This window comes from Aptenodytes forsteri, unplaced genomic scaffold (genome assembly GCF_000699145.1).
Source record: "Aptenodytes forsteri isolate BGI_AS27 unplaced genomic scaffold, ASM69914v1 Scaffold146, whole genome shotgun sequence".
In the NCBI taxonomy this organism is placed as follows: domain Eukaryota; kingdom Metazoa; phylum Chordata; class Aves; order Sphenisciformes; family Spheniscidae; genus Aptenodytes; species Aptenodytes forsteri.
In genome coordinates, this window is record NW_008795128.1 from 7,374,710 (window position 1) to 7,391,391 (window position 16,682).

At 33.9% G+C, this 16,682-nt stretch overlaps 1 protein-coding gene across 2 annotated transcripts in view; it reads right to left on the bottom strand.

Annotated features, from left to right (window-relative positions):
* Positions 1–16,682, bottom strand: part of UBR1 (ubiquitin protein ligase E3 component n-recognin 1) — a 65,900-nt gene that overhangs the window by 20,147 nt on the left and 29,071 nt on the right. The window contains exons 21-30 of one of the 2 annotated variants that reach the window (XM_009277574.2): positions 16,169–16,221; positions 15,031–15,133; positions 14,466–14,514; positions 12,270–12,424; positions 11,204–11,303; positions 9,164–9,273; positions 7,789–7,878; positions 5,964–6,151; positions 4,611–4,816; positions 1,206–1,299 (exon numbers count right to left, since the gene is read on the bottom strand). In XM_009277574.2, the coding sequence (XP_009275849.2) occupies positions 1,206–1,299; positions 4,611–4,816; positions 5,964–6,151; positions 7,789–7,878; positions 9,164–9,273; positions 11,204–11,303; positions 12,270–12,424; positions 14,466–14,514; positions 15,031–15,133; positions 16,169–16,221 (1,148 nt within the window). The remainder of the gene's footprint in view (positions 1–1,205; positions 1,300–4,610; positions 4,817–5,963; positions 6,152–7,788; positions 7,879–9,163; positions 9,274–11,203; positions 11,304–12,269; positions 12,425–14,465; positions 14,515–15,030; positions 15,134–16,168; positions 16,222–16,682) is intronic. The other variant, XM_009277575.2, reaches the window with a different exon arrangement.

Below are 16,682 nucleotides of genomic sequence, written 5' to 3' on the forward strand. Positions count from 1 at the left end.
CCATTTTAATCCCATTTACCCATACAGCAAGTCATCTTTTCTTAAAAAGAGCAAGGGAACTGAGCTCCAATGTTGCACTACTTAGATCTACGCAGATGTAGATGGATCTGCCAAGAGCAGATGTATTATACTCAAGGAACGTACTTCCGTATCATTTTAAGTGTGTGCACCTATTTATTCTGCACTGATGTTTTATTGTAGAAAAATATACACACACACACATATATATATAGAAAAGTAAATGATAAGCACTAGAAGTTTAGTCAGATTTTTAAGTAAAATGGCACAAGTACAAACAACAAACCTCCAGAGATTGTTTATATCATACAACAATATAAAGTAGCTTGCAATTGCATGACCCAACTCTCTTTATCTGTTTGTAATACTTCAGTGGGATTATTTCTGTTATTATTTCACACTATTTATCTTGTTCAGGCTTGCCAGACCTATGTGGAGTCAAATGCAGGCAGCATTAGCTTTGCTCTCTGTAATCCTACAAATGTAGCTGCAACTAGGATGACTATATTCTGCAAGTTAAGTAACTTGGTCTTTTAATATTTCAGGCTGCACCCTAATCCAACACACTTGGTCTAAATTGTGGGCTCCCCCAAAAAATAGAAATCTAGTAAAGTTTAAGCACTGTATCAGTTCTTCCCTCTTACTTTTTATTAAGAGCTTGTTCACCGATAGGGGAGGGGTGGGGGATGGGGAAGAAATATTGATAGACTTAACCATTCATATTCTATTCTAGATGCCAGATTCTCATCTAAAGACTCACTGGAATAAGTCAGCTTCATCCTTTAAGTACTGACCTGGTGACAAGCTTTCAGAGTCAAAGTACTGTTGCTATAGAATGCCCACCTGGAAGATTCCTACTGGTTCTCATTGGATTGCTAAAAATAAACGTACTAGATATGGTTTCTTATTCTTGACCAATTTTACCCCATTGCTTTTATTTGCATAAATTAGTAACTACTTAGAAATTCTTCTTTGGGTCACAGAAGGCACTAAACTTTTGATGATAATTTTCTTCATCAGGTCAAAACTTCTCTTGTGCCATTATTTCATTTTTAGATGAATACAAATACTTTTGACTCCTTAATTGAATATCCATTTACTGTACTGTGTTCTCAGTGTGCACTTAGATGTTTTGGAAAACAGATTAATAAAAAAAACATTAAAAGACTGCAAAGACACATCCTTACTTCTGCCAGCAGGCTGCATGCATCACATGACCACAGCTTCCTGTGTGGGTCCCACAAGGTAAGTCAGGGTGCATGAAGAGAGGATCTAGCGTATCTAGAAAGACACAGCAGAAAGAAATTAGTGAAAGAACAATATCGTAACTTCCCATCAGTATGAACAAAAATGAACAACAGTATACACAGAACACAAGCCTTCCGATTTTATTTTCCCACAGTCACATTAAAATCCCATTTGGCTAGCTTTTCCAGACCAATACTCCAGCAAAGTAATAGCAAGACAGAGCCCACTTAAACTACTGAAGGCTTTCCACTAATTATGAAGAAAAAGATGACAAAATCCAAAAGCAATAGTAAATTGGTTAAAAAAGAAAAAAGGGTTCTTCAGTATAGAATAGCTTCTTCAGTGGAATAGCTCTGTGGTTGGTTCGCTATCACTGAAGTTTTTAATGTAGTTGTTACTGTATTTTTAAATGAAAGAAAAAACTACTAAGGACAAGAAAGATTAGGCATTTCTCCAACTAATCCTGTATATTTTCAAACCACTGACACAAACAGCACTGCTGAATAACAAAGTCAAGTCTATCTTTTACTAATCTTACATAATTCTTAACAGCAAAAACATTATGAGAATGTAATAGTGTCTTTGTGCTGCATATGCACTCAAAGCAAGATTCCATTTTCCCCTTGAAGATATCTAAATAATACTGAACAACAGCAGTCCTCCAAACCTCATCTGGTGGACTGTTTATGATTTTTAACAGATACACCTGAATTTAACAAAATGAGAAAGAAAAAAAAAAAGAAAACCACAAAAAACCTAGCACCCAAATTGTACTGAAAATGTAATTCTGACAGCAGCTGAAGCTGCTCTAAATCAATTGGAGACTGAAGTAAGAAAGTGAACCTTAGCGTAACACTAACTTGCCACTATCTGCACTTCTGCTGTGGTAACAAGCATTTTTCCACTTATTTAGATCTTCAAAGAAAAAAGCTCTTACAGGCCTACTTCTAACTGATGAGTTGCAGAGGACCATGCAGTAAAGAGTATGTGCTATAAATAATATCCAGAAGTGGCTTTAAGAAAAGGAACTTCATTCCCTTCTTTCAGTTATTTCAATAGCCAAACATGTCACTGCAGAAAGCTTACAAGTGTATCTCACTACAAGAGCACAGGATTTAAATTGTACTTCAGAGTACCACAGAAGACAGCAGAAAATGGATGCAATTAGTACATGGCCTAGATAAAAATTCTATACAGCTGGCTCAAAATTGCCATTATCAGTAGTTCGCTGTTAAAAAGAAAAATGGATCAAACGGGATTCTGTAGGAGTCTGTCCTGGGTCTAGGCCTATTCAGTATTTGCTAATGATCCAGAGGAGGAAACACAAAACATCTTATTAAGTGAAACAACTTGGTAAAGGTTTGCAGGCATGATAGAGAATAGGGTAATACCCTGGAGAAATAAGAAACAATGCTGAACTTCCCTTTGCTTTAGAATTCTATTTGATAACATTCAAGAGTGTACTTCTAAACTAAAGCAGGAATAACGAACTGCACAAACACAGAACTTCGAGCTATTTCCTAGACAGTACTGTCATTAAAATAATAGGACACAGGGTTCATTTTGCTTTATGAGCTGACCACGAATCAACAATATCCTGTTATAAAATAGAAAAAAACGTATTTGAAAATAAGTAGGAATTTAAACTACAAGTTGTAACATCCTTGCCATGCAAAGGCAACAAACTAGAAAAACATCTTGAGAGCACTTACAGACCTCCAATTTTATTATCTTTCAACACTGCATCCTTATTCCTTATACATTAGTTAGCTTGAATAAGCAGGATTTGAAAGAATGATTGACTCAGCTTTATAATAAGATATGGGCAGATACATAGAGAATGTATATCAATTAATAAATATTTAATCGATAACAGCTATTTAAAATTTTTATCTTGTTAAAATAAATATTCAATTTACAGGGAAAACAATTATCACTTTTAACTTTTAATTATTATTTAATATTATAGCGTGCTTGAATCAAACTAGTAGTTTTATGATGAGATGTATATCCACCTTGGGGTGATTTCACCTAAACAACATTTGCCTGAGCTGTTTATCAAGTAGGACAGAGCCAAAAATTCTAATAAACATGAGAATAAATTAGCTTCCCTTCTCCTTACCCACAAAACCAGCTATCCTGGTCAAAGAATTAGGGTGGCTTACTAAGTTCCTTTCTTGACAAATCCATTTTTGACATTTCTTACTGCTTTATTGTCCATCTTTATTTTTTATATTGCCTTATAAACTAATAATAATTACTATCATCCAACATACCTCTGGGCATCCAGGCTGGCTGGAATACTCAAATTTTTAGTACTTTCTCATTTCGCTTCTGTTTTCTGGTGGTTTTTTTAGACAAATACTTGTTTGCCCTTCTTAGCCTTCTGAGATCTCAACTATCTTCTATGCATTTTAAAAAATAATTAAATATTGTACTGAAGACAATGGTTCTGACAGTACTTTCAATATTATTTTAATAATTGCCAAGGTGAACACACTGAAGTTATCTAGATATTGCTTCAGCTTTTCTTATCCTATTCTGGGTTGTATTTCTCTCTTGTTAAAATTAACAGCCATCAAGCATCTGATCTTGAATTATTATTAATTTTCTTTTTCAAAAAGAAAGCAAAAAAGTCAGTGAGTACTTAAGTTTTCCCTTTTCCTTCTATTTATTGTCTGTCTTTCCCTTAAGTAACTGACCAAAATCTTTCTCATGTTTAAATCAACTGTTACTTACAAAAAAATTCTGGATCATCTTTGTGTTTCCTGCTACCAATATGCTATTATGCAACTAACTCTTGTGTTTGCATTATTCTATTGTATTCATTTTCTTTCATTCATCAGATGATATCATATGATCCTTGCCTACACTTTTGTTTTGTTTTTTTTTTAATGTTGCTGTTTTTATTACTTTCTGGACATGAAAACAAAAAACAAAAAACCCAAACCCTCCTGAGGCTGCCATATTGGCATCTGATAATGTTCATGTAATTCCTCCACATTGGGAAAGTTTGCTGCTGTACTTGAATAAACAGGAACTGTTAACATTCTTGGATTTTTTCCAGACTGATCACTCCTACCAAATCTCTAAGTTTTATAAAATCCTCTTGTGAGATTAAAGCATTTTCTGATTTCCCAGGGACAAGTCACTATCTTCATACACTTCTCATTTTTAGGTTTTAAAGCATGGATTTTAGAACAATTTAAAAATTTTCACTTCCTTTTTATTAAGTAGGGTAAGCTATTTAGCCATCTGACTGAATACAGAGTTTAATTAGGTTCAAAGGGTATGAGCTCTAGGTACAGAGCTGCTTGTAGTCTAAAAGAAGAAAAATCACATACCCCCTGAGAGTTCAAGAATTCTGCTCCTATTCTGAGTTAAGGCAGTTGATTTCTGGACACAGGCAGATAATACCATGGCAGCACTTTCCAACTTCACTTCCTGCTCCTCCTGACAAAGAATACAGGTCAGAACTTCTTTCTCAGCAACAGATGGACCTCGTTTGGGACCCAAAGCAATTTTGGAGTAATCAATTGCCGAAGACATGCTGTAAGACCGTAAGTGACACAAATATAAAATAATCAGATGGCTTTTTCTAAACAAACTTATTCTTCCAGGCATCAAAAATGTCATACACTGCTAACATTTCTGGTTTTATACCAAAGCGCTTTACAAAACCAAATGATGACCAAACAATGAAGAAACACCTCAATCCTCACTAAAATGCAGTATTCTTTAAAAATAGAAAGTGGAAGCTAGATAACACAGAGTAACACAATGAAATGGCTTCAGACAGCAGGAAATTCAGGAAGCTGTATTCAATGTAGATTGGATTAAATATATTTTAAACTTATAGACACATTACAATTGTTTCCCATTCTTGAAGAAAACATCCTGAAAGTGAATGCCACTACCTTAATTCAATGCTTTGTGACACAATAAGCTTCCACATATTTTTCTAAATATTCCTTATTCCAGAGTTCAGCAATGATTTATAGAACATGATTTATTAAAGATCAAAGCACACAGAAGCGATCTGTACTTTTTTCCAGCATATATCTCTATTTTCCTGATTAGTTTTGTGCAGCCCCAATTAGACCAAAATTGTGAGTTGTATTAGGTATACTATATTGTGAAGCATCTCTAGAACAGGAGCAATCCATACCAACAAAGTTATAACCAATATAAACCAAACATCTTCAGTAGGAAATTAGATTTTAAAAACTAATGAACAGAAATATCAGCGACTTGAGCCACAAGAAGCATATTTTTTTTCTTCATTGCAACTTAACTTTAAGGCACATTGGCTTTCAGATTCTTTCCAAATCAAATACTTAAATTTTCATATAAGGTAAACAGTCACCTCCAAAATTACAGTGTTGTCAACTCAGCAGCTTTCTAATGACATTTTTTCCACATGTTAAGCAATATAAGTATCCACCATTTGAAGAAATAATTAATTTTCTTATTGCTTATCTTATGCTGCTCTACAAAGCGAGTCCACTGTTCTTACATTAGCATACACGTGCTAGTTTACATATAATTCTGTAACAGAAGATGACTTAAAAGTACATAGAGACACAAGTTTGCTGACTGGGATGACACAATCTGTCCCTTGAACGTACTTTCAAAATTTTTATGTAGCAGGTAATGAACTCTTCCCACCAGAACTCTGGATGTCTGTTATTTCTTACCTTTCTTCCTCCATAATAGCATCTTCTTTCCCCGGTGCCTCCAGTGTGTTTTCGTACAGGAGCTTATGGGTTTCAATGAAATTCCTCTGCAGTGCAGACATCTGGGCCATTATCTTCTGACGGTGCAACCTAGCTGCTTCTGCCTTTCTCTTCCGCTCAGCTTTCTCTTTATCCTGAGTGCTCTGTGTCTTACAATAAAAGAGAATAACAAAATCACAGACAACAGAGAACATAAAAAAATGAGAAGAATCTTTCCCCAACTATATGCATTCTAACCACTGACATCAAATTCCTTAACTGACAACACTTTAATGATAAAAAAAGTTAACTGCTATCTGAAAAATGTAAAACTAAAACCTTAAATGTTGACTAGGTTCATTAACCTAGGTTCATTAACCTAGTCAGAAGAAAGACATTTTGAGGGGGTCACTAGTTCACTAGTACAATCCCTTGCCCAGAGACAGGATCAATAACACCTGATCCATCTTAATTAGGTGCTTGTCTGTTCTTAAGAAACTTTAGTGAGGCAAACATCACAAGCCTCCTCCAGTGTTTTGTTATTCTCCCCATAAGCGAAACCCCTACTGATTATTCAGTATCCCTTACAGGAATTTAAGAAAATTTTATCTTGAACTATCTATGGACAACACAGCAAACAGATTGTTCCTACATTTCTGTGGCAGCATTTTATGTATCTGATGATTGTGTTTTCCCCTATTCTTCTTTATTGTAGGCTGGAAAACTGTTCTTCTTCCAGTATTTCCTCATCTATCATGTTTTCAAAAACTATAAACAAAGTATTTATATGCTTTGGAAATGCAGAATTCAAAAAACACAGGTAGACTTAATTAAAACATATAGAACCTAATTGCTCTTATTCAATTACTTAAGGCACAAATTCAACATTATACACATTGCTTCCATTCACGATACCATTACTTTTTGAGGAAATGAAACAACAACAAATTGCTCCACAAGTAGTGGAACTATGAGAGTCTCATTTGTTACTGACTTTTGTATTTTGTTCCCTTACCTTACCAGGTATCACATGACACCTTTCTCAAAAAAGAAACACAGCATATGCTGTGATAAGTTTAGAGCTATGCATGCAATGACTAGCCAAGAGATTGTTTTGCAGCAAGCTGTTGCCAAACAGAATGTGTAAGAGCAAACTGGTCTGTCTTTGCACACTGTCTAAGGGTAATCGGATTCTTCTTTTCTATTCAACTGCCAATTAAAAAAAGAAAAAAAACCAAAGCAGCAGCTCATGGGACTGCATTAATCTTTGAAATCTCCATTTCACTGTGTCATTTGACCACTGGATTCAAAAGTTATTTTGAGGGAAGGGGGTAGAGACTGATACACAGACAGAATAATCAGCTAAGCCTGATGCCTTCATATAATCAAGACAAAGCAGATTAATCTCTTGGTAGGTCACATAAATTACAAGACATTTTAAGTGGATTTGTATTTCTAATTATTGCACAATGACAACATAATAGAAAAGGTGGTCAAATCATAAAGATAAGAAATGGAGAAATGAACACAAATTACTTCTTCACGCCCCTCAGTTGTTTCACTTAACTTGGAAGTACAACCAAAACCACATTAGCTGCTGATAATTCCATGCAACATGCTTAGCATAAATTTCATTTATTAAAAATATTAATCTTGGAACCTAAACCCTATTTGTAGGCAATATATCAGAAATTAATATTTAAAAAAAAATATAATTTTAGGTAACAATAAATTCAGGCAGCTTTTTGAAAACAGCCATTCAAAACATTAAATACAAGGCTTCCATTGAACTTTTTTTTATTATTACCTCATCACCTTTTGTAGCTTCTGAGCCTGATGTAGCTGCTACTGTTGTCAAACTAGATTTTTCTCTCATTCTTTTCACTGTGTCAAACATCTAGGAATAGAGACTTAGATGTTAAAAATAAAATGCAACTTGGCTTTTTTTTTTTACAATATAGACAGGATTAAAGCTTTTGATATTTAGTTTCACGTTATTTTCAGATTTTCAAATGGATGAAACCAACTGCCATACTCCTAAATAACAAAAACATCTAATTGAGACCATACGTGCCCTCCTGTAACACTGCTGTGTCTGTAACCTAAACCTGATGAGCACTGCTCAGTACGAAGGAAAGTAAAATTCTTCCAAATTTTCCAGTCTTCTAGCACGAATACTGCTAAGCAGCTAAAGCATCTGTACATCAGAAGAAAGGACAGAAACTGCTAGCTTGTTTCAAGTAGGTGAGAAGTGGATCATCCCATGGAAATAGTCACTAAAATAATGCAAAAACCTATACATCTGGAACAGAACGCTTTCCAGCATATGCCCAATTAGTTAAAACTGAGCCTTCAATTTTAATTTACTACTTTCTCCAGCTTACTTTAATAAGAATCTTGAAGTTTTGATAATATTAAATATTCTACATTTACTATACATATCATTAAAAAGTTAAATACACTTTTAAAAGTACATTTTTACTTTTGCCCTTAGAATTTTAGAAGAATAACTTCTCAAAAAAATCTTTCAAACCTGCCTCCCTAATGTACCACGATAGTCCAATTTTAGTAGCTGAGGATAGTTTTGGAACCCTACTGTAGATTCTTACCCTCTTTTCCAAGAGCACTGTCTGCTCTGTTTGCCCCCTAAAACAAGAAGCCCAAAATGGAACAGGACAGTAATACTCCTGCTAAGCAGAAGCAGCAGCTTCCTAAGTTAGAGAAGGTGTCACAGCTCTAGAAGTTTTTCCCATCTCTTACTGGGTAATGGCAGGGAGTTGGATGGAAAAAAATCCACAGGTCAAATGTATAATGTGGCTGTTAGTCAGAGCTATATGACTCAAGTCTTAATACAAACAGCCTCTAAAATGCTTTCCCAATTAATAAACTTTTACTTATTGCTTGCTGTTATTTTGCAATAGAAATATGAGGAATAAAGTTTACGTACAAAAAAGTCATTACTGGAATAAGTTATCTAAGCAAAACTTGACCCAATATTTGAAAGTAGCAATAGCAAGTACAATGACTTGTAAGTGTTAAAGCAGTATTCAAGAAACCATCTCGTCTGGGGGGAAAGAAATATTCCAACAGATTAAGTTTCTCAAGAAATCATTGCAACTGTAAACACTGGGTTATATGCAGGAATCATAACATCTTTCATAAAAGCTTTCTAAATTGTGTACCTGCAGTATCCAATTGACTGTGTCCTTCTGTGCCTCTAACTGAGGAACTCTCTTTAATTTTTCCAGAAGCATTAACACGTTCACAGCATTCAAGGCCGAGCTTCCCATTCCTTTACAAAGGATAGAAAAATAGAAAAGCATGGGTCTTCAGGGAAAGACAACCTCAACATTTTAATGTATTTACCACCATGGGCATGCCTTAAAATATTGCTAATTATCTAACACACATACATGAACACAACCTGTGCAGCTACATTTCTGTTTTAATTTCATCTGTTTATTCCAGTTAAATGTAGTATAATCTTTCCCCCTTGTAGATCAATAATTTTTGCTACTTCCAAGAACAGAACTACAGACAAAAACAGAATGGCCTTTTGCTTCAAGGAGAAGCAGTAAAGCTCTTATAGCTTACATAACTTTGCTAACAGCTCAGTGTGCACAAGTTTATTGCTATCACAAAAACTATTATAATTACAGTAATTCTTTGCTTCCTCACACCTTGGTAACAGTTCATAACGTTCTAGGCCATTCTAACACAAACATGCTTTAAAATTGAGACCATTCTCTTCAATTATATTTCTTTTGCAGCACTTTCCATTTGAAATTAATATGCACATTTTTAGAAGTGAGACAAATACATTACCAAAAAAAAATTTTTTTTTAAAATCACTTCTCAATAAGAGTTTTCTTACAAAAATACTGATTATTTTTGCATCCCTTATCTATAAATGGGGCTTTGGTTTTTCTGGTTATGCAAAACTAAAACTGCAAAGAATTCTCTAACGTCTCAATTGTAATTACTTTTAGTATATTCCTATAGTTGACATGAAGCTTCTTAAACAGAAATAAGTTCAGTGTGATAATAATACTTCTTCTTGCTCAAAAATAAGAAAAAATTAAAAATAAAAAAGTTAAATGGGAGTGTTTTTCAAACTCAGGGTTTTTCTGGTTATGCAAAACTAAAACTGCAAAGAATTCTCTAACGTCTCAATTGTAATTACTTTTAGTATATTCCTATAGTTGACATGAAGCTTCTTAAACAGAAATAAGTTCAGTGTGATAATAATACTTCTTCTTGCTCAAAAATAAGAAAAAATTAAAAATAAAAAAGTTAAATGGGAGTGTTTTTCAAACTCAGTGACACCTCTTTACAAAACATTTTTGAAAAACTAAATAAAGGCAGTTCAGCAGCTTTATGTATTTATTTATGTAGGAGGTATTTAAAAGACATGTAGATGTGGTGCTTAGGGACATGGTTTAGTGGTGGACATGGCAGTGCTAGGGTAACGGTTGGACTCAATGATCTTAAGGGTCTTTTCCAACCTAAACAATTCTATGATTCTAAGATTTTACTTCACGATTCATAAGAATCTGTTTCACCTCTCAAGTGACAATTATGTTTAGCTTGATAATGGAATTTGTTTTTATTTATTCTTACACAGTGAAACAGAAACTCTAGATAAGATGGAAGATTATTTAGAAAAATGTAGATACCAACTCCCACTTACTAGTCTTGAATGTAAGATGAGGAAGTGCTCTGTAGAGATTTGGAAGAGTAAAAAAAAAGCACACTTCATAGCCACTAAGTTTTGCTTCTATTATCACTACCATAGTAAAAGACTAACTTGCAGGTAAATCAATAATTGTACAGCTCAGGAGTACAAAAGATGGAGACAGTTCACTTAAATCCACTGTCATTTTTCAAGGAGTTCTTAGCTTCCATTTCAATAAAGTTCTTCTAAAGGAAGAACCATTTTCAGTTATCTAACACTAGTATTACTTTTCCATTTCTTTCCCAGGAAGAGAAGCACATCTCCTCTTCAACATACCTGGCAATTGGGAACAAAAGAAGCTAGTCCAAACCTGGTTTCTTCATTATTTAAAAAAAAAAAAAAAATTTTTAGCAGGTTTTAATTCTATAGCAAAAAGCAAATCCTTTCTGACTAAAATCACTGAATTCTTTCTTTTAGTTTATTTTTGTCCTTAGAAAATCAAGTTTAGGCTAATTTACTCTGCTTTTTTAAAGAAAATGAAACATACGTGTTGCTTTGTGATAAAAATCAAAGGTTACTTCTTCTTCTGGACACTTCTGTAACTGCTGTTTCTCTTCTAGTAACCCTAAAGAAAGGAGATGAAGCACCTAAAAAAAGAGAAAAATAGTAAATCTCATCCACTGTTAGAGGTCTGGAAAACTGGCATATAAAATAAGGATGTTTAATATAGCTCTCTACTATATGCTGATTATATCCATGATAAAACACAGAAATGAGAAAAAGTGCAGAGATCGTACATGGAAAGTGAAATAACAATGCACAATATAATTTTCCTGCATATTACTTGCACTAAAATTAATAAACTCGCACACACTTTACATTAGTAACACATGAATCTTGTCATTTTGCTGATACAAATCTATGAATATTTGGTTAATTCCATAATCCAAAGATTAGCAGGTAATGCAAGGCAATTAAGTAATCTATGCACTCTAATTAACAAAACTGATTAATTCAACCAGTCTGTAAATTCAGGTCCTAATCCTATAAACATTTAAAAAACCAAAACCAAACAAAAAACCCCCAAACTTCAACAATATCAGCAATTCCTTTTTTTTAAAGCAAAAAGACACTGTGGTAAAATGAAATGTCTAAATACTTACAAAATTGTATTATTTCATGACTGAGGCCCCAAAGACATTTACATACTTGGAGACTTTGCAGCTTACAAGATGAAACAACTCCAATTTCTTTAAGATGATCAAAGGGTTACTTATTTGCACATGAAGTTTCAAGAAAAAGATGAGGTAAGGAGAATTACATATTGAAATGGCTTCAGTGATGAGGCAACGGGGGGGGAGAGCAAAACAGAAAACTGAAGAATATTCCCAATTTAATACTACCATGTTTCACATTTATATTTTACAGTGGACCTAAATAATCAGAAATATTATCTTTGTCCATAAGATTTATAAAAACAGGTTTGGGGACAAAAAGTAAATTCTTATCATTCAAAGTTAAAGTTTATCTTTACACATTTTTGATCTTATCATAAGCATTTAACATGGTCAACACAGGAATGACCATAGGAAGACGACCAAAGCTAACCATACCATTTGGATCATAGCTTCAGTCCACAAGTGGGTTTCCAGTTCTACTGCTCTCTGAAGAACGGTCCGCAGTATGTGCATCATAACGTCACAGTTCAGAATCCTCACTACATTGCTGAATGCAGGACTGAAGTCTGGAGGAGGAGGTGGTGGCAATGCTAGAAAACGGATATGTGCAAATATATTAACAAACTGGCATCTCAAAGATTGCAGGCAAAAAGTAGAGAGCACAAACATACTACTTCCAGTGAAAGAACAACTGGACCTTTAAATTAATAAAACCACGCTCAAACACAATTGTTCGCCTAAGTCAGCTTTTATTTTTATCAGAACTAAGTACTTTTAGTAAGTTCTTATATAAAACACATGCAAACTGAGCTAAACAATCAATCAATCACAAGTACTTAGCTGTAAAAGTAAATGCAAATCTTTAATACTTTGCACTGCCTTATCATTTATGTATCACTAATAAACATACAGTGTTTGTGTTTTGCATCAGAGATAAAGTTTTCAAGTAGTTAAACAAGAGTGAGCAGTGGTCTTCCAGAGTGTGGTTTCTCACATTACAGTGTCCCATGCCTAATGTGGCTGGAGCTCTGAATTCTTCCTGCTACAGGGGCATTCCGATCATTTCTAGCCACGTACATTTTCTGAGCTAATATTGAAACTGTGCGATGTGGTGCCTCACCCAGAAGCCACCTGGAATCTTGGCATATACTAACAGCAGCTCAATTAATGCCGCGGCCTTTCCCTACCTGGAAGCATTGACTTAAGTCTTCTTTTGGTACCTGGATGCCTATTTTCAGAAAACTTCTATGAATGCAGTGTCTCTGAAACCATCAATCTTTTGACAATTTAGACTGAATGAATTATAAAACGTTACTGACAAAGGCAACACAGCCACATAAAAGCATATGCATGAAGTGTTTGCAACAAAATGGGTAGCCTCAGGGGAATACACATCAATGTAAACAGTTCTCTTTGTACTTTGGAACTGTATTGTCTGATTACATGAATGTGAATTTCTGACAGTTACATCTAAATATTTGCATTTTTAAAAAAGTTCTACAAAATAAACATCCCTGCTAACATTTTAAGCTGCTAAAGTGAACAGAATGTGAAAAATATTAAGAAGGTACTATTGAAAATCTGTCAACTGTAGAAAATAAACAGTGGAGGAAGAAACCAAAAGTAATCCAAAGATTTTTTTTCCCCTCATTATTTTCCAGCTGTCAGTCTTCTGAGTTACTTACAACTGAAGGAAATTAAATTTTTTCAAAGAGAATGTGATTTCCAATTTGACAGTGTCTCTCCTAAATGACAATGCCAGTTTATTCTTTTTTAGTTCCGCAGTTTTTCAACTGAAAGGAACCCAAAGCAAATAAAATTTACTCAGAATGAATTTTAACCATCTTAGGTATGAAATGCTGTAGTGCCCCTGATTGTACACAAAAATCAAAACACACTTTAGAGTAGGAAGTAAAGATTAAGGTATTCAACTGGAAGGCCAATCTGGGAAGAGAAAAATAATTGTATCAGTTGCAACTCACAAAAGCAGGTGATAGTTGATTTTATTAAATTGTTCATTGTACTTATTCATTCAGCTTACAAAGTCTTCCTCAAATCAACTCAATTAATGCTCGTGACTTGAATGGGTAAAAGTAAACTCAAGATGGAAATAACATTTGTGTTACAACAGAAACATGGGGTTTTATTGTTATATGTATTTGCAGCTATGAAAAAAGAAAATTTTTATTTATAAAACTTAAGTCTCAAGCTACTTACAGAATGGATATGAGCACTAGTTCCTGTGGCAACCTTCTCTACATGGCATTATTACGTCTCAACACTGTGCTAGAGAAACTACTCACAAAAAATAAGCTTTTGCCTCCTAGTTACTCCACCATAAAAACTCTTTAAGTTGTTCATTTTGTCCATGGGTACTATGCCATGTTTGTTTGTCTACATGGACATTAAACTAAAAATTCCAAAACTCCTATATTTGTGTTAAAAAAAGGAAAAATAAGAGAAATACCATGTGCTAATTAATTACAATTACTACAAATTACAACAAATTTAATATGACCTCAACTATCCACAATTAAGTCACAAGACATCTCCCAAAGCTCATTTTACATGTACAACTACATACACTACTGAATTATCACATTTGTTGAGTCATCAGTTTCAATTTTTTACCTTCATCTCTGTTTTCTTGTTTTCTTCTTTTCTTTTGTGTATGTTCAGCCTACAGAAAAAGTAGTGTTGTTATATCAGCATCTCTACAGAAGTACGCAATGAAACAATGAGAAACCCTAAACTAGAAATGTGGCAAGATACATAGTCAATACTTGGTCGTGTAACTAGAATCTTGTCTGAAACCTGTTTAACAATATTGCATTTTGCATTTCAATTTGTAGTAGAGATAAATAATTGGACATATTTGCTTCCTCAATAAGAGTTATAAAAGCAAATTTTGGGGTTTTCTAGTTCAAAGATAATTCTTATCATATTTTGTTCTTAGCATAAAGAATTAACAGAGGTAATACAGAAGTCACCATAGGGAAAATACTAATGCAAAACATACCACGTCAATTTGTTTCAACAATCTTAACTGCATTAGAAGTTTAGTTTTGAAGTTAGCTGCATATACTCTTTACTGAATCAGTTTCTTTAGATTCCATTAATTCCTTTGATTCAGGAAAATTCTTTAGACATTTGTGGGTATTTTTTAACCTTTGAGAGTGAATCTTACACCGCTTACCTTGCTGTGCTGTGTCTTAGTATAGTGATAAAAGAACATATTGAACTCCTTCAAACATTCATCTTTCAGTTCATAAACTCCATGGCCAGACACACCCGGTTTCCTTACAGAGAAATATTTCATGACTTATAGATTAATAATGTATGTTCAGCATATCTTTGAATGTAAACAAACCAGTAACACAATTTATTTTCTAAGAAAATGCTAATAAGAAGTGGAATAGTGATGGTTGCTTCATTAACTTATAAAGAGCATAGAGTGAGTACAGTGATCAGTCTTTGATTTTTAAGACTGTTTACTACTGTAAATCCTACCCAGCAGCAAATATTTCTAGTCTACACCATCTACAGCAGACCATATAGCCTCTGGCAGGTAAATTCTTTTTAACTGTATGGCTTAGAATTTCAGACATTGGATGTTACTGTATAAAATTCATTACTTTCTTTAACCAAGGTACAAAACAAGTAATACAAGCAGCTACTTTCCAACCAGTGAGATTTTTTGAACCTTCCATATAATTCCCAAAGCAAAATTCCTAGGTACACCTATAGTTGCCTTTGATTAAACATAAACAAGCAAGCCACATGAAATTTAAAATAAGGTATGCTAAGATAATTAAAATTACAAGACATTTTTGTGACAAAAATAGCAGTTGAGAAAAACTAGTTCAAATGTCTGCTACAATTGATTGTTCTATATTTGCATATACCTACCTCTGTATGTTAAACAAAATTAACTCCCATCTGAGTTACATCTGAGAGTTACAGCAAGTTAGCAACTAAACGTCTAAGCCAACAATTAGGTGGTGATTGTCAAAGGTACAATGAGTTGTTAAGGTTCCCAACCATCTTTGAAATAAAATGAACTTTTGAAGATTTTCCCACTAGAACTTGAGATTACTAAACTCCTGAGACTCGTCTAACTGAATTTGAAGAAAGAGGGGGGCAAAAGGAGAGAAGCAGCAGCTTCGGATATTCCATACGCTTTTCTTTCCTATGCATATTTGAAAGCATATATATTTCAAGACAGCAAAATATTATCTGAACAGAGACTATGCAGTGCAGCTTGTTTAACCCATATAATCTAAGAGATCTTATTTCACATTCAAGCTACTTACAAAACAACATTAAGAACTTACTTAAATGTAGCCACTTTATCAATTACATTCTCCAAGCCAGTTTCATTGTTCTCCTGGTAAAAAATTTAGTTTGGGATAAATACATAATATTCAAATATCTTCAGTATTATGCTAGGTGTAACAAAAATAGACATACAGATTTAGATCAATTCCCTAATTCATGAATTAATATATTTTGCCCACTGTTACTCAGAAAACAAGTATTCATAATTGACAAGTCGCAAAGAAGTACCAAAGACAAATAATACTTTCATTTAATCATGTAAAATTTTATTTATAAACAGAGCTGATTTCCAGAAACAGAGCAGTGCCTTACCCAACCTCAATGGAGGGAAAAACAGAGTTTTGGTCTCTTAAAACAGTGCATGTGGATCACCCATTATTGGTTTCTGATAATATTCCAGGCTATTTAATTTACAATAAGACTGAAGTTTTTTGCATTGATTGCCAGCCCTGAAAACTTGCACAGGCTATAAAATCTAATCCACATCCCTCTCCTTTGCTTGAATTGTCA